Source organism: Megascapheus bottae, chromosome 1 (genome assembly GCF_031878675.1).
Source record: "Megascapheus bottae isolate mThoBot1 chromosome 1, mThoBot2.hap1, whole genome shotgun sequence".
In the NCBI taxonomy this organism is placed as follows: domain Eukaryota; kingdom Metazoa; phylum Chordata; class Mammalia; order Rodentia; family Geomyidae; genus Megascapheus; species Megascapheus bottae.
In genome coordinates this window covers 54,641,288-54,663,183 of record NC_143509.1, presented here as the reverse complement: position 1 = coordinate 54,663,183, position 21,896 = coordinate 54,641,288, and the positions used below count along the sequence as shown (strand labels likewise).

At 40.2% G+C, this 21,896-nt stretch overlaps 1 protein-coding gene across 8 annotated transcripts in view; it reads right to left on the bottom strand.

Annotated features, from left to right (window-relative positions):
* Lrch3 (leucine rich repeats and calponin homology domain containing 3) overlaps positions 1–21,896 on the bottom strand; it is a 109,342-nt gene that overhangs the window by 31,756 nt on the left and 55,690 nt on the right. For all 8 annotated transcript variants that reach the window (XM_090344726.1, XM_090344744.1, XM_090344762.1 and 5 more), the window contains exons 10-12: positions 12,729–12,805; positions 6,045–6,096; positions 5,520–5,669 (exon numbers count right to left, since the gene is read on the bottom strand). In XM_090344726.1, the coding sequence (XP_090200852.1) occupies positions 5,520–5,669; positions 6,045–6,096; positions 12,729–12,805 (279 nt within the window). The remainder of the gene's footprint in view (positions 1–5,519; positions 5,670–6,044; positions 6,097–12,728; positions 12,806–21,896) is intronic.

Sequence of the window (21,896 nt, the reverse complement as noted above, 5' to 3'; positions counted from 1 at the left end):
ACATTTTTTAGTGCCCTGGCTGGCTTTGAACTGTGATCCTCAGATCTCAGCCTCCTGAGTAGCTAGGATTACAGACATGAGCCACTGCGCCTGGCTATAACTTTAGCTTTCTATCAGCTACATCTCAAATATTTTCAACTGTGGGCCAGGAGTGTGGCCTGTTGGTAGAGTGCTTGCCTAGCATGCACAAAGACCTGGGTTTGATTCCTCGGTACCACATACATAGGGAAAAAAAAGCCAGAAGTGGTGCTGTGGCTCAAGTGGTAGAGCTCTAGCCTTAAGAAAGTCCAACGACAGTACTCAGACCCTGAGCTCAAGCCCAGGACTGGCAAAAAAAAAAAATCTCTATCTATGTCTATATCTATATTTATTGATAGATATAGACATAGATATATTTTCAACTGTAAGCCTGGAGTCTCTACTTGGAAATTCCACTCTCACTTCACACTCAATAGATTCAAAAAATAAATTCACAATTTTCTATACTACCTGGCTATTTTCCCCATTTGTTAATTTCTGACTTATGGCAAATGCCATCTGTGTAATCACAGTGTTTTACAATGAATTTACTATATATTGTAGGATACCCTTGAACTTGTGATCCTCCTATATCAGCCTCCTAAGTGCTTAAAGACATGCACCATCATATCCACCTGTATTCTCAAACACAGTATCAGAGTATTAATCACACACACTTTCCACAATGCTAGACTCTCATTAAAATCATTCTTTTGCTTTCAAAATGTTGCTTTGGGATCTGTTTTTTCCCCAGTCCTTTTCAATGATTTATTCTTCATTAGTACTCATCTATGTTCACGGTGTAATAGTACTTATTTTGAAATCTATCATCAAGCTAGGTTTGGTGACATACACCTATAATCCCAGCAATCAGGAGACTAAGTCAGAAAAACTAGGAATTCAGTATTTGAATAGGCTACAAAGATCCTGTCTCAAAACAGCAAAATCAATCTTTTTCCTATTTAGTATACATTAAGTAAACTAAAAGCAACTTTCAAAAAGCCAAGTGCATCGAGAGTGGCAAAAGTGGATTCAAATTCAGATATTTCTAATCCATGCTTCTGCCACTAGGTATCTTCCAAATAATCTAGTTTTATGCTTCATTTTGCGTCACTGTCTAATTACTGTAGTTAATTTCTATCTCATTTTCCTCCTTGTAGTTTCTTTTTAACTTGTTCTAACAAGAACAGACTACTTCTTCAGACATATTTCTCTTTTTGTGTTTTCTCTTCTACTTAGATACACAATTCTTCTCTTCTGCCTAGTATAGTAAGATCAAATTTTTTGTGTGAATCAGAGTTTGGTCTTGATCTGTTAGTGTAATTTATCCCTTACTAATGATAGACCATCTACAGAGGGCATGACAAGTTAACTTATGTAAAAGACATACAATAGGACATGGCATACAGCAGGTGTTCTGATTCTCAGTTATTTCTTTTTTTCTTGGTAGGTCGTGTGGCTTGAATTCTGGGCCTCGACGCTGCTCCTGAGCTCTTCAGCTCAAGGCTATTGTCATACCCCTTCAACCATAGTGCCACTTCCCGTTTTCTGGTGGTCAACTGGAGAATAGAATCTCATGGACTTTAGTGCCAGGCTGGCTTTGAACTGTGATCCTCAGATCTTAGCCTCCTGAGTACTAGGGTCACAGGCATGAGCCACTGCACTAATTTTTTTTTTTAATGTTATTTTGCCAGCCCTAGGGCTTGAACTCAGGGCCTGAGCACTGTCCTTGGACATTCTCAAGGCTAGAGCTCTACCAGTTGAGCCATAGCACCATTTCCAGCCTTTTCTATTTATGTGGTACTGAGCAATCAAACCCAGATCTTCGTGCATGCTCGGCAAGTACTCTACAACTAGGCCAAACTACTGGCCTCTTTTCTTTATTTTTTTGTCAGTCATGAGGTTTGAATTCAGGGTTTGGGTGCTGTCCCTGAGCTCTTTTGACAAAGGCTAGCACTCTACCACTTTGAGCCACAGCTCTACTTCTGATCTTTGAGTGGTTAACTGCAGTAAGAGTCTCATGGGGACTCTTTTTTGCCCAGGCTGGCTTTGAACCATGATTCTTAGATCTCAGCTTCCAAGTAGTTAGGATTAGAGACATGAGCCACCAGTGCCCGGCTAATTTTCAATTCTTGAGAGATCATATAACACTGGTTACAGAAAAGGGTGGGGAGTCATCCTGATTTATTACAATTCTTGGTTAGCCATTTACTAGCTGAGTAATGAGATTCATACTTGTCTTCCAACTCCAAATCATACATTCACTCATAAAGATAACATATTATCATTCCTAAGTATTAGTTTCCTGATAATTAATAGGAAGGAGTAAAAGCGTTAATCTACATACAGAGTGCTGAAACAGTGTCTAGGACAACATAAATGTTCAATAAACATCAAGAAGTATTACTATAAGTGTCTCACCATCTCATCTAGTTCATTTTTATTTACGTAAGATTCCATATAAACTGTAACTAAGCTGGTATTTTTCTTAAGTGCCCTTATTTTATTAGTCTATTATTTTACTTTGTTTATTTTGTGTACATATCTATCTATCCATCCATCCATTCAGTACTGGTTCTTGAACTCAGAGCCTCTGCTCTTGCTTGTCTTCTTCATTTAAGGCTGGGTACTCTACCACTTGAGCCATACCTATATTTCTCACTTCTTAGTGGTTAGTTAGAGAAAAGTCTTCTGGACTTGGGGTTGGAAGCATGGTTCATTTAGTAGAGTGCCAGTCAATGAGCAAAAGTGTCAGGTACCAAGTGTGAGTCTCAGTCTTAGGAGAGGGAGGGGAAGGGAAGAAGAGGATGGGGAGAGGAAAGGAGGGGAGGGGAGGGGGGGAAGGGAGAGAATGGGAGGAGAGGAAACAAGAAAAGAGGAAAGAGTAAAGAGACTTCTGGACATTCCTGCTTGGGCTGGGTTTGAACCTCAGCGATCCTTGAGATCCTCAGATCTCAGCCTCCTGAGTAGCTAGGATTATAGGTGTGAAGTACCAGCTCCTGACTGAAATACCATTATTTAAAATGTATAAATTATAAAAGCTCATTCCTAGTTCCTAGCCTACTTAAATTCTCCCAACCATGTTTGCTTTTTAATTTTTATTTTATTTTTTAATTTCAGTCCTGGGCTTGAGCTCAGGGCCTGAGCACTGTCCTTGGACTTTCTCAAGGCTAGAGCTCTACCACTAGAGGCTCAGTGCCGCTTCTGGCTTTTTTCTATGTATGTGGTACCGAGGAATCGAACCTGGGTCTTCATGCATGCTAGGCAAGCACTCTACCACTAGGCCAAACTCCCGGTCCCCCCAATCATCTTTAGATGACCATCTATTTTTTGCTTACTAGCTATATGCTTCATTATCATTTCCTTCTAAGGTCATTCTGATCATACTGTTCTCTAACTCCTCCTATGTCTTTGATTAAAACTAGAATGTCCATTAAAAGGTCTATTATCTGCTTTATTTTGTTTACAAGATCTAGGTTGTTACTGACCTTATACTTTGCACATCCTGATATTGATTACACAGAGACATAAACAGCATTCCATAAAGGAAAAGCCAGTCAGGAATGAACAAATGAATAGGACAGGCCTTAGGATCTATGTTCACTAATTCAGTACACATGATTACACTGTATCTCTTGGATCTGTGGCTTATCTGTGAAACATGAACATTTCCATTTTTTCTTTTCTTTTCTTTTTTTGGTTGGTCATGGGATTTGAACTCTGGGCCTGGGAGCTGTCCTTGAGCTCTTCAGCTCAAGGCCACTGCCCTACCCACTTCCATTTTTCTATTATAAAGATTTAAAAAAACCCAAACAGCTAAGTTATTTTGATTGGTTTTAAAAGTGCCATATAAAAAAACTTTTTATTCAATAATAAACCAAGTAGTGATTTAAATAGGAAGTGAAAGGACAAATTAGGAGAAAGAATATGTGAGTGGTTAGTTAGTAAGAGCACATATAGTAAGAAGGAAAGGAAGCCAGGAGTGGTGGCTCATGCCTGTAATCCTAGCTACTTAGAAGGCTGAGGTTTGAGGATACTGGTTCAAAGCTAGCCGGGGCAGGAAAGTCTTGGAGACTCTTTAATTACCAGAAAACTGGAAGTGGTGCTATGGTTCAAGTGGCAGAGCACTAGCCTTGAGCTGAAGAGCTCAGGGACAACGCCTAGGCTCAGGGTTCAAGACTTAAAACTGATTTTTTTTTAAAAAAAAAAAAAGGTCATGGAGCTCAGAACAAAATGGTGACTAGTGTTAACAGGATGTCTAAGATAGAGATAAGCGGTCAGAGGTAAGAAGGCAGGAAAGAAGAATTACCCTGGGGTAGACAAATGGGAAGCAGGGAGGGACTGGGTTATAATACAGTTGAGATCACTTTTCCAACCTTCTAATTTTAGTTTAGGTCATTGGCTAAATGATTTGCCTAAATTCTAACAGAAAACAATGGGCAGTAGAACTTGTGAGATGACAAGGAAATGAGGGCAAGTAAGATTATCATCACAGACTTGATACACTGGAAAACAAATTCATCACAGAAAACAAATACAAATGTGCATAAAAGATGGTCTTTACCTAAAATAAGAGAACGCTTTTGGAGATCAAGAGTGAGTCATTCATTTATAATAATTCATTTAACAAGACTCTGTTGAGCTTGGACTCAGCCTAAAGAGTTCTAGGGATATAGCAGTGAAAGTATCATCCTGATTCCTGTCATCATGGAGTTTGAACATAAATATCAAGCATTAAAAAATACCAAAACAATTACCTATGAAGAAAAAGCCATCGTAATTTCAGACTTAAAATCAAATCATAACAGCATAATAAAATAAAATAAACAAGGTTCAGATGCTACTGAAGATATATGGTCAAGTTAGAAAAGAAACATTAACTGGGGTGATTGAACTGGGTGGGTTTGACAAACACCAGGGAGGAAAAGAATAAAGATAACTGGCAGAGATGGGGGAGGGAAGGAGGAAGGGAGAGAATGGAAGGAAGTTGTCAAGTTTTAGTAGGTTGACTGGAGTGAGGAAGTGGAGGGGTTTGACTGACATTAGTTTAACACTTTCACAGTTGACCCAGTATTTTCACAGTCATAATCTTTGCTATGATACTACAGACTGAGGAAATGGTAGCTATATAGTAAAGTGCTTGCTAATCTAATTACAAAAACAAGATAAAGTTAGGTGTTGGTGGCTCATGTCTGTAATCCTAGCTACTCAGGAGGCTGAGATCTGATGATTGTAGCTCAGCTCAAAGCCAGCGTGGGCAGAAAAGTTTAGGAGACTGCAACTAACCATCAAGAAGCTGGAAGTGGGGCTCAAGTGGTAGAGCCCTAGCCCTGAGAATAAAAGCTCAGTCAGTATCTAGACCCACTTTAAAAAAAAAAAAAAAAAAAGGCAAGATAATAATTTTTATTAGTTTTCGAATAGTCAAAATTTTCTATGAAAGAAAAAAAATACTTCAATGAAAACAATAAAAAGTGTCTGCCATACAAAGAAGCACAACGTGCCTTCACGAAGTCCAGCACAGCATCCCTCTGGATCTGTTTGGTCCGTATTTTCTCCTCCTCATACTGCAGGGCAGCAAGCTGGGCCTCTCTCCGAGTCCGCTCTACCAGCTGTTCTCTTCTCCGATGAAGTTCCAGGTCTGCATATGAAAGCTGGAACAATGGTATTGTTTTGCACTTTTAACATCTCCATTGCTGATTCAAGTAATTTAGAGTCACATGTTTACTACTAAGCTTCCCATGTTCACACTCCTCTTATAAGACCACCACCAGAGGTAAACATTTTTCCCCTTTCTCTTTTTCTTTGAGACTGGGTCTTGAAACATACTATGTGGTCCAGGATGGCCTCAAATTTTCAATCCTGCCTCAGTCCATCAAGTGCTAGGATTAGAGATATGCATCACATGCAACTTAAACATTTATTTTCTATCAACTGATGACAATTTAAGTGCTATAAGATGACTACCTTACTTAAAAAAATCCAAATTAAAATAACTGAAATAAGTAAGTCAGCCTATTAACAATTACCTGATTATGACTTGGTGACAGTGACAAAAGAGAAGATGGCTCAACTGGAACCCTGATTAAAAAAAAAAGAAATATTTGTAACAAGATAGAAATCTAGCAAGCAACATTTTAATTGTTAATTTAGTTTTTTTTCTTTTTTCTTTTTTGTGGATCATGGGACTTGAACAAAGCCTGGGAGCTGTCCCAGAGCTCTTCAGCTCAAGGCTACTGCTCTATCTCTGGGCCTGAGTGTTATCCTTGAGGTCTTCAGCTCAAGGCTACCACCCTACCCTTGAGCCAAGCCCCAATTTCCATTTTCTAGAGATTAACAGGAGATAAGAGTCTCAGGTCCTTTTGTGCCCAGCTGGTTTTGAACCTTGATCCTCAGATCTCAGCCTTTCAGAGCAGCTAGGATTACAGGCATGAGCCACTGTGCCTGGCTTGTTAATGTAACTTTCTATCAATCATGAAGCAAACTGCCTAGTTAGCAATGACTACATTTTCTCAATGTGAACTCACTTCATTAAATTAAGCCACATGAATACCTGATGTCTCCAACTCACATTTCATGAGATGACACCACTGATTATTCTGTTGCTAGTTAACAACTGTTTACATGATCCAACACTAACAATACAAGGATAACAGAGATCACTTTACAAATGCTATCATTTCTTTATAACATATATACTATCTGCTTTCCTACTATGATTCAAACAAGGCGCATGCAAGTTGAGATCTTTTAGTATATTAAGCCACGTTCCTCCTTCTTCCTCCCTCTTTCTTCTCCTTCTTCTTCTTCACTCTGGGCCTGGATGCTACCCTTGAACTATTTAGCTCAAAGTTAGCGCTCAACCACTTAAGCCACAGTACCACCTCCAGTTTTCTGGATATTGGGAGATAAGTGTCTCACTTTCTTGCCCGGGCTGGCTCTAAACTTTCATCCTCAGATTTCAGCCTCCTACGCAGCTAGGACTACAGGCATGAGCCACCAGTGCCTGGCCTAGTAAGCCACTTTTGTCAAAAGACATCTGAGGACTGGGAGTTTGGCCTAGTGGTATGCTTGTCTAGCATGCACGAAGGTACAGGATCGATTCCTCAGTACCACATACGTAGAAAAAAGCTGGAAGTGGTGCTGTGGCTCAAGTGGTAGAGCTCTAGCCTTGAGAAAAGTCCAAGGACAGTGCTCAGTCCCTGAGTCCCTGAGTTCAAGCCCCATGACTGGCAAAAAAAAAAAACCCCAAACAAACAAACAAAAAGGCATTTGAAATACTATATAATCTGTTAACTGTACTTGTAAAGTATTCCTACTTTTTTTGTTTGTTTTGGTGCTGGTTCTGGTCCTGGGGCTTGAACTCAGGACCTAGGGGCTATCCCTGTACATTTGTTTTCCTCACGGCCAGTACTGTACCACTTGAACCACAGCTCCACTATGGCTTTTTTCTTTTTCTTTTTGGTGGCTAATTGGACACAAATGTCTCATGGACTTTCCTCTTCAAGCTGGGTTTGAACTCTTATTCTTAGATCTTAGCCTCCTAACCTTTTGAGTAGCTAGAATTACAGGCATGAGCCACCGGCATCTAATAGCATTCCTATTCTTATTTTCAATTGACAAACCTATTTTAATAATGAAAATAAAGATTCTTTTAGGGGCCAGGAGTTTGGTCTAGTAGTAGAATGCTTACTTAGCATGCCAAAGACCTAGCATGCTCAGTACCACATACATAGAAAAAGCCAGAAGTGGTGCTGTGGCCCAAGTGGTAGAGCTCTAGGCTTGAGAAAGCCCAAGGACAGTGTTCAGGTCCTGAGTTCAAGTCCCAGGACTGGCAAAAAAAACATCTTTTAATTTTTTTTTTTTGGTTGTAGGCGATAACCCAGGGCCTAGGCATTGTCCTTGAGCTTTTTCATTCAATGTTAGCACTGTATTGCTTTGAGCCAGAGTGCTACTTTCTGATTTTTATTAAGAAAAAGATGGAAGCCTTGAACCCTAGAGTTCTTAAGTATGAACCCCATTCATTATCCTAGTAACTAGTAAAGCTGAAAAATCAGTGTATATATAATAAGTAGAAGTTTTTAAATACATACCCACTAGGTGCTAAATCCCTACTGAAGCAAGAATGGGGAGTTAGCTATGATCTTCAGTGAAAGTTCAAGCCCTCTGAACTTTATATTGAAATAGGTACTGTGGCACATGCATATAATTCTAGCTACTCAGAGGGCTGAAATCTGAAGATCAAAGTCAGCTAGGCCAGATAAGTCCAGGGGACTCTCATCTCCAACTAACCAGCAAAAAGCTAGAAGGAGAACTGTGACTCAAGAACAATGTCCCAAGAACAGTCAGGAACAATGTCCCAAGACTGAGGACTAGTGCGCGTGCATGTATACATGCATACACACACACACACACACACACACACACATATATCCTGGAAAGACAAAAACACCATAAAATAACAGCTCTAGCTTCACAAGACTTGTCTATATAAGGAGTATATAAGCGTTAGTAATTTGAGATATCTAATTATAAAAGAATTATAGAGGGCCGGGAGTTTGGCCTAGTGGTTAAAGTGCTTGCCTAGCATGCATGAAGACCCGGGTTCGATTCCTTGGTACCACATACATAGAAAAAAGCCGGAAGTGGTGCTGAGGCTCAAGTGGTAGAGCTCTAGCCTTGAGAAAGTCCAAGGACAGTGCTCAGGCCCTGAGCTCAAGCCCAGGACTGGCAAAAAAAAAAAAAAAAAGAATTATAGATTTGGTTTCTATCACTTTGGCAGATAAAACACCTGAATGATTCTCCCAATGGCAACACATAATAAATTAACATTAGTAGGGCATGGTGGCTCACGACTATAATCCTAGCTACTCAGAAGGCTGAGATCTGAGGATCAAGGTTCAAAGCCAGTTGGGCACAAAAGGACCTGAGACTTTTATCTCCAGTTAATCTCTAGAAAATGGGAAGTAGGGCTTGGTTCAAGGGTAGGGCTATAGCCTTGAGCTGAAGAGCTCAGGGACAAAACACCCAGGCCCAGTTCAAGCCCCATGACCCACAAAATAAAATAAATACATAAATAATTAACATTTAAAATGTATTGCTAAAGTACCACAAACATGAAACCACAGATGCTAAAACAGATGTGAAAATAGGAATCTGGATTAAAGCATGTTAGATAGTCTGGCTCTCATCATCTCTGACTCTTTGTTCGTACTCCCATGAATACACGGCATTATACAGTGAAAGGGTCTTTGCACATTAAATTAATGTTACTTATCGGCTACCCTTAAACATATGCCCTTAAAAACAAGAAAAAACAAGAGTTTGTGAGATGGGCAAAATGAGAAATGAGAAAGATTTAAAATGTCAGACTTGTTCAGTACACTGCTTTTGTCTTGAAGATGGAGGGGCCAGGAACCAAGGAATGTGGTTGGAATGTGAGAATGGCTACCAACCAAGAGCTACAAATAAAGGGGGATTTTAGTCCTATAGTTTCATGGAATTTAACTCTGCCAACAGCATGTTAAGTTTGAAAATGGATTCTCCCCCAGCTTCTCTAGATATGAATCCAAGGCCAGCCAACACCTTGACTTTATATCGAAGTGAACTTGCCTAGACTTCTAGTTTAGAAGATGTAATATGAGATGTTATTTTAAACTGCCAAATTGGTTAACAGAGGTATTAGAAAATGATATATAAGGTAACTAGTTAAAAATACTGGCTTTTTTTTTTTTTTTGTCAATTGTGGGGCTTGAACTCTGGGGCCTGGGCATTGTGTCTGAGCAATTCAGCTCAAGGCTACAGCCCTACCCCTAAAGCCACTTCTGGTTTTCTAGTGGTTAGAGATAAGAGTCTCAGGTCTGGCTTTGAACAGCCTGTCTTTGAACCTTGATCCTCAGATCTCAACCTCCTGAGTGGCTAGGATTACAGGTATGAGCTGTGCGCCCGGCTAAAATGCTGGCTTTTTAACTTGAGAGTTTCTACTAAATCATAGGTATCTTCAGCTTCACTTATGGAAACAGGAAGTAAAAAGAGAAGAGATAAGACCTAGGTTTGTCCAAGGTGAGTAGATGTAACAAGAAATCTGTGCATGCAATTGGGTTCTCCAAAGATCATATGCTTGGCTCTAGTATATAGCAACTAAAAAGCCATTGTGAGATAAATTTCAAAGCATGAAAAAATTTAATGAATCTTTAAGAAATAATTACCGTATAAAAGGCCAAGTTAGTGAGATTTTTTCTTTCATTATTCTTCCCACATTTTCTATATTCTATCTACACCACTGTCTAAGAGATAACTCTTTCTCCCCCCACCCCCATCAGTCCTGGGTCTTGAACTCAGGACCTGGGCACTGTCCTTGAGCTTTATCAAGGCTAGCACTCTATCACATTGAGCACAGCACCACTTCCAGTTTTTTCTGTGTATGTAGTACTGAGGAATCGAACCCAGGGTTTAGTGCATGCTAGGCAAGCATTCTACCGCTAGGCCACACTTCTGTCCCAACTTGTTTGATTTTTTTTTTGGTATGTATAATGGTGCTGTGGCTTGATGCTCTACCACTTGAGCCATGACACTTGGTTGGCTTTTTGCTGGTTAATTGGTCATAGAGCCATAAAGACTTTTAGAGAGCCTCAACTAACGTTTAATCTAGATCCTCCAGATCTCAGCCTTCTGAGTAGCTAGGATTATAAATGTGAGCCACCAATGAATGCATGGTTCCTGAGACAACTGTAATACATTGTGAAAGGTAAAACATGATGTATATCAGTTTCCATAGAGTCATTTAACAATAGATATGGCAAATAAACTGGTTTAAAACCAAGAGGAAACAAAGAAGTAAATGCTGAAAAGTACTCAATTACTGGTATAATTTATAATAAGAAACCTTTTGTAATTCAAGAAAAACGAACAGTATTCTTTTTTTGGTCAATCATTGGGCTTGAACTCTGGGCCTGGGTGTTGCCCCTGAGCTCTTCACCTCAATGCTACCTCCCTACCCTTGAGCCAAGCCCCACTTCCAATTTTCTATAGGTTAATTGGAGATAAGAGTCTCAGGTCCTTCTGTGCCCAGGCTGGTTTTGAACCTTGATACTCAGATCTCAGCCTCCTGTAGCTAGGAGTACAGGTGTGAGCCATTGCGCCTAGCAAACAGTATTCTTAATAATTAAGAAAAATTTAGAAACAGACACTAAGTATACCAGAAAAACCATATTAATTCGAACAGGAGAGACAGTATCTAGCATCCTCTCTATCTTCTCTGGTCATCCAATCAAAAATGTAAGTTAAAAAATGGAAGACTAGGAGGCTGGGAATTTGGCCTAGTTGTAGAATGCTTGCCTAGCATGCACAAAGACCTGGGTTCCATTTCTCAGTATCACATACATAGAAAAGCCAGAAATAGTGCTGTGGCTCAAATGGTAGAGCACTAGCCTTGGAGGAAAAAGCCCAAGGACAGTGCTTAAGCCCTGAGTTCAAGCCCCAGGATTGGCAAATTAAAAAAAAAAAAAAAAGGAAGACTGTATTCACAATAGCCAAGTTATGTAAACAGTTCAGATGCTCTACAGTAGATGAACTGATATATTCACACAATAGAATTTTACTCATCCTTTAGAAAGAATAAAATTATGTCACTTGCAGGGAAATCAATGGACCTAGAAAAAATCATGCTAAGTGAGGTAAGTAAGCTCAGAGAGACAAATGGCACATGGTTTCTCTTCTATGTGGAAGCTACATCTAAAATATAACCTACATGATAACCTACACAAGACTATAAGAATCACAAAACCAATTAATAGAACACAAAAGTATAAGCTCTCTGAACATCTGGGAATTCCAGGAAATTGAAACATGGGATTTTTGTTGTTAGTGGTAGTGGTAGTGTTTGTTTAGTTTTGGGTCCCCACCCCTTTAGGGGGGACAAAGAAGGGTACAGAAAAGGAGGGAGGAAGGATGGACAAATGTAATTATGCTATTCCATGTATACTATGTGGAAAAAGACCAGTGTAACTTGTAGGAAGGGATGGGAGGGGAAAACTGGGAGAAAGCAAAGAAGGGGGTGATATTGTCCAAAAAAAGAAATGTGCCCAATACTTGACTTATGACATAGTAACTCCTCTACACAATACTTCACTAACAACATAAAATTATATTTAAAAAAATGTAAGACTGAGTGGGTGAGTGCTGGTGGCCCATGCCTATACCCCTTAGCTGCTCAGGAGACTAAGATATAAGGATCATAGTTCAAAGCCAACATGGGCAGGAAAGCCTATGAGATTTCTATTTCTAATTAAGCACAAAAAAAAAAAAAAAAAAAGCCAGAAGTGGAGCTGTGGCAAGTGGTAAAGCACTAGTCTTGAACACAAAATCTCAGAGACAGTGCCCAGGCCCTGAGTTCAATCCCTAAGACTAGCACAGAAAAAAGAAAAAGACTCCTCAAAATCCTTAAACTCTCCTTATGCATAAATCCATATTACTGGCACTAAATACCACTGCTATTAAGTACCTTCAAATCAGTTAACTGGAGAAGAAACAGTGTAGGTGATCTGTATTTGGAATCAAACCAAATGCAGTTTATTTTTCTGGCACAATTAAAATACTCAGCTTTAAGTAAATGATCTCTAAAACATAGCTTCTAAACAACTTCATTATATATTTCACATTCTTCTTACTAAGTTTTAAGAGAGAAAGAAGTAAATAAAATTGCTTGTTCAAACCTGTTTTGTTGTGAATATCTTCTCATGTCTTCTGATTTTTGAAACTCCCTAATGGCTACTGGCTTTATTGGTGAACCCTAGAACAAAAAAATGGACAAATAAACAAATTTAACACACATATACACACATATATATAATACTATGATTATATTATTGTACTTCAACTTCACATGTAGGTATTGTAATAGAATCTTTAAGTGTGAGCTTCATGTTTACAGAAATTGTAGACTAGGCAAGGATGACTTAGATGCCCACAATCACAGCACTTGGGAAGCTTGGAAGATTATGAGTTTAATACTACTCTGGGCTATATAATATAATAGTATAACAGTAGATATACCCTATCTCAAAATAAAGAAACCAAAATGAAATGAAACGGCATTTCAGGATGTCTCGCATATGTTTTGATAAAATGTAACCTAAACATGTATTATTTACAGAAAGTGTTTTTTCCCTCATGCTTTTATAAAAATCGTGACTATATTAAGATTTACTGAAAGAAAGGATCTTTTTGTTGTTGGTGGTAGTGGTTATGAGGCTGGAACTCAGAGCCTATGTGCTGTTCCTGAGCTTTTTTGCTCAAGGTTAGCACTCTACCACTTTAAGCCACATCATCACTTTACATTTTCTGGTGGTTAATTGGAGACAAGAGTCTCATAGACTTTTCTGCCTGTTCTGGCTTCAAATCACGATCCTCAGATCTCAGCCTCCTGAGTAACTAGGATTACAGACATTAGCCACCAGTGCCTGGCTAAGAAAGGTTCTTCTAAGTTATCTATCTCCTTTCTATCTAGGACAGGAAATCCTCCATACCCTACCCTAACACTTGTTCAGTTTTTCTTATGCCTTTTTTTTTTTTTGCCAGTCTTGGGCTTGGGCTTAGGGCCTGAGCACTGTCCTTGGACTTTCTCAAGGCTACAGCTCTACCACTTGAGCCTCAGCACCACTTCCAGCTTTTTTCTATGTATGTGGTACCGAGGAATCGAACCCAGGTATTCATGCATGCTAGGCAAGCACTCTACCACTAGGCCAAACTCCGGGCCTCCATCTTATGTCTTTTGCTCAGCTTTTTCACTAATGCCTAGCACTCTACCACTTGAGCAATGCTTTCATGTCTGGCTTTTTGCTTGATATTTGGAGATAAAAGTTTTGAATACTAGCTGAGTGCAGGTAGCTCTTGCCTGTAATCCTAGCTACTCAGGAGGCTGAGATCTGAGGACTGTGGTTCAAAGCCATCCTGGGTGCAAAAAGTCCATGAGACTCCTCTCTCCAATTAACCATCAGAAAACCGAAAGTGAGGCCAGGAGTTTGGCCTAGTGGTAGAGTGCACGAAGACCCAGGTTTGATTTCTTGGTACCACATACATAGAAAAAGCCGGAAGTGGTGCTGTGACTCAAGTGGTATAATGCTAGATTGAGCAAAAGAAGCCCAGGAACAGTCCTCAAGCCCTGAGTTCAAGCTGCAGGACTCAGGGGAAAATAATTTTAAAAAATCAATATGGGGGCTGGGAGTTTGGCCTAGTGGTAAGTGCTTGCTTAGCATGCACAAAGACCCGGATTTGATTCCTCAGTACCACATACACAGAAAAATCTGGAAGTGGTGCTGTGGCTCAAGTTGTAGAGTTCCAGCCTTGAGAAAAGTTAAGGACAGTGCTTAGGCCCTGAGTTCAAGCCCCACAACTGGCAAAAAAAAAAAAATCAATATGGGTACATTTTGTAATGTTTCTTGAGTGGTAGGGGTAGGAGGATCACAGATCAAGATCAGCCTGGGCTAGCTCAGATCTGAACAGAAAAACAAATTAAAAGTGAAAAGACTTGAGGCATTACTCAAGACACAAGTAAGCAAGCAAAAGGCCCAGGATTCAAAGGAAGAGAAGGGATGGATGCCAGTAGCTCAAGCTATTCAGGAAGATGAAATGTGAGGATTGTAGTTCAAAGCCATCCTGGACAGGAAAGTCTATGAGACTCTTATCTCCAAGTAACCAGCAAAATCCTGGAAGTGAAACTGTGGCTCAAGTGGTAGAGAGCTAGCCTTGAGCAAGAAAGCTCGGAAACAACACCAAGCACCAAGTTCAAACACCAAGTTCAAGCACCAAGACTGGCAGGGGAGAAAAAAAAAAAAAGAAGAGAATGGAAGGAAAGGAAAGGGTAGGCAGGGAGAAAACAAAAGGAAAGACAGGTATTTTGTTGTGTGGGGCTTAAACTTTGTGCCTGGGTGCAGTCCCATAGCTCTTCAACAACTCAGGGCTACCGCCCTACTCCTGGACCCAGGTGTTGCCCCAGAGCTCTTCAGCAGAAGGATACCCCCTACCCCTTGAGCCACAGTGTCATATCTGGTTTTGTAGTGGTTAACTGGAGATAAAAGTCTCATGGACTTTAATGGCCAATCTGGCTTTCAACCACGAACCTCAGATCTCAGCCTCTTGAGTAGCTAGGATTACAGGCCTGAGCCACCATGCCTGGCATGGTGGGTATTCTTTAGAAGAAAGAAAACAACTTCTCTAAAAAGAATAAAAATCAGATGTGAAACTATTTATAGTATACTTTCAAGAAACACAATACATATAACTATAATTTTTTTTTTTGGTACCGGTCCTGGGGCTTGAACTCAGGACCTGGTTACTGTCCTTGGACATTTTTTGCTCAAGGCTAGTTCTCTGTTACTTGAACCAAAGCATCATTTCTGGTTTTTTCTGTATATGTGGTACAGAGGAATTGAACCCAGGCTTTGTGCATGTAGATGAGCACTCTACTAATAGGCTACTCTCCTGGCCTACAAAAATCTTTTCTTTTTTGGCTAGTCTTGGAGTTTGAACTCAGGGCCTGAGCACTGTCCTTGGGCTTTCTCAAGGCCAAAGCTCTACCACCTGAGCCACAGCAACATTTCCCACTTTTCCTATATATGTGGTACCGAGAAGTTGAACCCAGGTCTTCGTGCATGCTAGGTAAGCACTCTTACCACTATGCCAAACTCCTGGCCTAGAAAAATCTTCTTTGACAAATCTTCAAAAGGGTCAAAAGCTGATGACCTCAAATTTTGGGAGTGAGGATCATACTGAGTAAGCTTTATTTTTGGAATATAGAGAGAATAATAATTTTTTTCATCTATTTTTATTGTAATTATTAGAAGGGTTACATTATATTCACCAGATAGAAGGTGCATTATTTCACAAACATTGATACCCTTTCTCATGTCTTGGTCCCCACTTCCCTCCCCCCAGCCCCACCCCTCATCTTGTTTTCCCCCCTTCCCTATCCTATTTCAAATAATCAAATAAGCATATATAGAATATATCAGATAACAACGTAAAATACTGTAACAATATGAGATAACCAAGGGACAGCAAGAGATGAGAGATAACAGTACATTAAGGACAATAGTCAGAGAATGATAATTATTATATTTTTTCTGACCATATCATTTTGTTCACATAAAAATTCTAGTATATTCTATCACTATTTACAACATTGGTTTTAATACATTAATTAACTTAAATTGCTTCAAGTATATGAAATTTCTCAAATCTTTGACACTGATTCAATTTTTTAAAAAAAAGTATAAATCCTACCTATTCATGCAAGAATATGAGAGGTATTAAAATGAAATAATAGCAGCAATCTCTCAAATAAGCTAGTTCTTTAAAATAACCTCTTTTAAACAGTATTCAGGAATTAAAAAATGGTATTTCTTTACTTACTATTGTCATCTGAAAATCCTGTTTCCTATTTTCACATATTTCTAAATTTATGACACAGAAATCATAAAGACTTATGATACAGAATCATAAAAAATGCCATACACAGTAGTTAAAATTTTTAAGTATTTTTATAAAAATACTATGATAGGGCCACGAGTTTGGCTTAGTGGTAGAGTGCTTGCCTAGCATGCACAAAGCCTTGGGTTTGATTCCTTGGTACCACATACACATAAAAAGCCAGAAGTAGTGCTGTGGATCAAGTGGTAGAGTATTAGCCTTGAGCTGAAGAGCTCAGGGACAACACTCAGGCCTAGCTCAAGCCTCACTATCAATCGATCAATCAATCAATCAACCAATAATTATAGTGTCAGAGACCAAGGAGTTAAACGGAACGAAGCAAAGACCCTCTAGCCTTGAGCAAATCGCATCTGGTTGAGTCATCTGCACAAAATACTTCTCGGAATAACCGCAGGTTGTTGCTTGGGTTAGCACAACGGCCAAAAGAACAGCCTGACCCACCCCTAACCTTGAGACTTCTCCTTCTTGTTATCACAAAAACTCTCCATTCCCCCCCCCCTCTATACTCCCTTCCTTACACTCAGGGTATATAAACCCTGCTTTACTTTTAATAAATGAGGCCTTGACGCGACTCAGATTGTCTCTGTCTTTCTTTATGCGCCTGGTCTCCTTCCTCTCTTTCCCCCATTGGTTTTCTTCTTTCAGGAGGTGCCTCTTCGAGCCGCATGAATAGCTGAACCCGCGGGTCGGGGAAAGTGGCGCCCAACGTGGGGCTCGAAGCACGGTGACCTACCGGACGGCGTGGAGAACAGGGGACCCCGATTATATTAAGGTAGAGACGCCCACACCGCATCGCTCGTGCACCGTGGGAGAGTCTTGAGGTAAGTTCTGCCGTCCCATCAACCATGGGCAAAGCATTATCAAAAGAGGTTTTATTTATAAAAAGAAATGAAAGGATCACTTAGGGAGAGAGGAATAAGAGTTAAAAAGAAAGATTTGGTAAAATTCTTTTGTTTTGTTGAAAGAAAAATATGTCACTAAAACCTTATAAAAATATTTATCCTATTATTCCTAAGACTTCTCCTGATAATGGCAGGCTCAACCCCCCCTCTGAGGTGGAGCTAGAGGAGGAGGCAGCGCATTATGAGGAAGAAAGATATGGCCCTTTTCCTCTTCCCCAAGTTTCTGCAGCTACACAGACTCCAGAGATAAGGGCCCTTCACTGGCCCACCCCTCCCCCCTATCCAGACACCTCTCTCCTGTCAGCCCCACCACAGGAAATGGTGAGATCATTCTCTGTTCCTCCGGAGGTGCAAGGTCTCCTTAAATCCAAAGACTCTCTCTTAAAACAAGTGACAGAATTAAAAAACGTGCTTCATTTAAAAAGAGAGTTAAGGGACCTCACTTTGCAAATTCATGATTTACAAATGGATCTTATTGGGGAAGCCTTGACTACCCCCCATGCCTCGGGTAACAAGCCCGCTAAAACACCCTCGGCCTCAAAGAGCCGCAATAGTAGACTCAGATCCGGGGTGCAAACTGTTTCCCTCTCCTTCCCCGTAATTACTCGCTCTAACACTCAACCTCGGGAACAAGAGAGGGAGGGAGGAGAAGCGGGAGAGGAGGAGGCAGACACCACCAAAAGGCAGGAGGAGGGACAAAACCTAGATTCCTCTGCCTCCGAGGAGGAAGGGGGTGATCAGGAGGAGGCAAGGAGAGATTCTCAAATTACATATAGGAGATTGACGTTTAAACAAATTAAAGAACTACATTCGGCTGTTAAGAATTATGGAATTAACGCCCCTTTTACTTTAACAGTACTGGAGGGCCTCGGGGGTGAGGGACATTTATTGCCTCTTGAGTGGCACAAGATTGTACAGTCTGTTTTAACCAGGAGTCAATATCTAACCTGAAAAGCTAAATTTATAAATAAGGCAAAAAATCAAGCTATTACCAATAAAAAACATACACAAATGGCTTCATGGTCTTCTAATAAAATTTCAGGGAGGGGCAAATTTGCCTCGGAGAAAAAACAACAAAAACTCCCTGCAGGAATATTAACCCAGACTGCTCAGGCTGCCCTGGCTGCCTGGAGAGCCGTGCCTGCTACAGGAGCGGTTACTACCTCTCTTTCCAGGGTAGTACAAGACAATAATAAACCATATTCTCAATTTGTTGCCAGACTGTTAGAAACAGCTGAAAGAATATTAGATGAGGTAGATACAGATAATATTATAGTTAGACAGTTGGCCATAGAAAATGCTAATGCAGCCTGTAAAGCTGCTTTAAGAGGCAAAACAAAGACCCTAGATTTAAATGGTATGATTAAAATTTGCAATGATGTGGATTCCTTTGAACATAAAATGTCTAAATCTATTAATTTGGCCATTGGAGCCATACTCCAAAACCAGACTCCACCTTCAGAAAAACTAGGACAAATATCTAGCCCTAAAAACTGTTTTAAATGTGGACAAATTGGACATTTTGCTAGAAAATGCCCTGGAACTATTAAACAACCCAATGTTCCTGGGACAATTCCCCTCCCCCTTCCCCCTGGCCTTTGTCCTAAATACAGAAGAGGCCGTCACTGGGCTAGAGAGTGCCAGTCCAAGACCAATATAAATGGCCAGCCTTTATCTGTGGTCTCGGGGAAACGGGATATGGGCCCCAGTAGGGGCCCTACCTACCCACCACGACAACCAATAACCCCTCCCGCCCAAAATCTGCCTCTAATACAAACATCGCTGACTCAGACTTGTTCCGAGCCACTGCAGGCAGCGCAGGACTGAACCTCTGTTCCTCCACCACCAAAATTATAACTCCAAAAAAAGGAACAGTTGTTATAAACTCTGGAAGGTTCGGGCCTCCCCCGCCAGAAATGTTTTTTCTTATTATAAGCCGAGCTTCAAGCTCACTGCAAGGACTCTCTGTCATTCCCTCGGTGGTTGACACTGATTATTCAGGCGAATTAAAAATTTTAGTTCATGCCTCTCAAGGCCCTCTTGCCATATCGGCAGGCCAACGCATTGCACAAGCCCTCCCTCTGCCGGTAACAGGACAGTTCCCATATAAGCATCCCCAGCGTGGCAATTCTACCCCAAAATCAACAGATATATTTTGGGTACATCAATTGACAAAATCTCAACCAACTTTAAAACTATTTTTGGAAAAAAAACAATTCCTGGGTCTTTTAGATACAGGGGCCGATGCTACTGTCATTGCAAAACAACATTGGCCTATCTCTTGGCCTCTGGAACCCACCACTACCCATTTAAAGGGTATTGGACAGACTCAAAATACACTCCAGAGTTCTAAAATATTAACATGGACAGACCCAGAGGGAAACACTGGGACAGTTAAACCTTTTGTGGTGGACGGACTCCCTGTAAATCTATGGGGGAGAGATATAATGACCCAAATGGGAGTTATCATGTTCAGCCCTAATGAGACTGTGACTAACATGATGCTCAAGTCTGGATATTTGCCAGGAAAAGGGCTGGGAAAGCATGAGCAAGGAATTAGTCACCCAATTATACCCACCCCTAAATGGAATAGAAAAGGTCTTGGGACCGACCTTTTTTCCTAAAGACCACTGCTCCCCCTGCACTCCAAGCCGATAAAATAACTTGGAAATCTGACAATCCGGTTTGGATAGACCAGTGGTCCATGCCTCAAGAAAAGGTTCAGGCTGCTCTTCAGTTGGTGCAGGAACAATTAGAGCAGGGACATCTTGAACCTTCTACCTCTCCCTGAAATACTCCCATATTTGTTATAAAAAAGAAGAATGGGAGTTGGAGGTTACTGCAGGATCTAAGGGAAATTAATAAAACCATGGCACCCATGGGAGCCCTACAACCTGGACTGCCCTCTCCCACAGCTATCCCTAAAGGATTTTTTAAAATTGTAATAGATATAAAAGACTGTTTTTTCTCCATTCCCCTCAATCCTGGAGATTGTAAAAGATTTGCCTTTTCCATACCCATGATAAACCATAAAGGCCCTAATCCCCGCTTTCAATGGCGAGTGTTGCCACAGGGTATGGCTAATTCTCCCACTCTTTGTCAAAAATTTGTGGCTCAATCCATAGACCCAATTCGTGTTCAATACCCTCATATATATATTATACATTATATGGATGACCTATTAATTGCTGCCAAACTAGAAATGGAGGCACATCAAGTGACTCAAAAAATAGTTATTGCTTTACAAGACAGAGGACTTTTTATCTCCCCAAAAAAAATTCAAACTTGCTATCCCTTCTTGTTCCTGGGTTTTCAATTAAAACCCTCTTTAATATATGCTCAAAAAATTCAAATCAAAAGAAATAAGCTAAATTGTCTAAATGATTTCCAAAAACTCCTTGGAGACATTAATTGGCTACGTCCTCACCTTAAATTAACAACAGGAGATCTCAAACCCCTGTTTAATATTCTACAGGGAGATTTTGACCCTTCCTCCCCCAAAAAACTTACGCCCAAAGCTAAAAAAGCCCTAATAAAGTTAGAGGAGGCCATTACACAACAAAATATAGGTTACTTCAACCCCTCCTTGACCTTTTATTTAATCATCTTTGCCACAAAATTTACTCCCACCGGTTTATTGTGGCAAAAAACCGTGCCCCTGTTATGGATTCATGCCTCCGCCTCTCAGTCCAAGGTACTCCCCTCCTACCCCTCTTTGGTCTCCCAACTTATTTTTCTGGGGCTCAAGACTTCTGTCAGATATTTTGGCAAGGATCCTGATATCATAATCACCCCTTACTCTAAAAAACAAATTAATTGGTTACAACAAAGACAAGATGATTGGGCTGTTTTATGCACTGGGTTCCAGGGTAGCTTTGATACTCACATGCCCAGCGACAGACTTATTCAATTCCTTAATATTACTCCTTTTGTTTTTCTAAAAAATACCTTAATAAAGCCCATCCCCAATACTTTGAGCATTTTTATTGATGGTTCAAAAAATGAAAAAGCTTCATATGTTATTAATAATGTTTCCCACTTTGTAAATACTTCCTTTAAATCTGCTCAGTTAGTAAAATTATTTGCTGCGCTTTGTGTTTTTCGGTTATTAAAGACCCACCCTTTTAATCTGTTTTCGGATAGCCATTATGTTGTCAGAGCTTTACAAGTTTTAAAAATGGTTCCAGTTATTCAGCCTACTACACCTACTTTTCAATTATTTTTTGAATTGCAAAAACTTATTAGACAACGTTCGTACCCTTTCTTTGTAGAACATATTCGTGCTCATTCCGGCCTACCTGGGCCACTAACCCGGGGCAATGAATTAGCTGACTTGGCAACCCAAATAGTTACCTTATCTCAAACAGTTGATCCAGTGACCCTTGCACAAGAGGCCCATGCTGTTCACCACCTTAATGCTCATACCCTGCACTTAAAATTTAAAATTACTAGAAAACAGGCAAGGCAAATTGTTAAAAACTGCAAAAATTG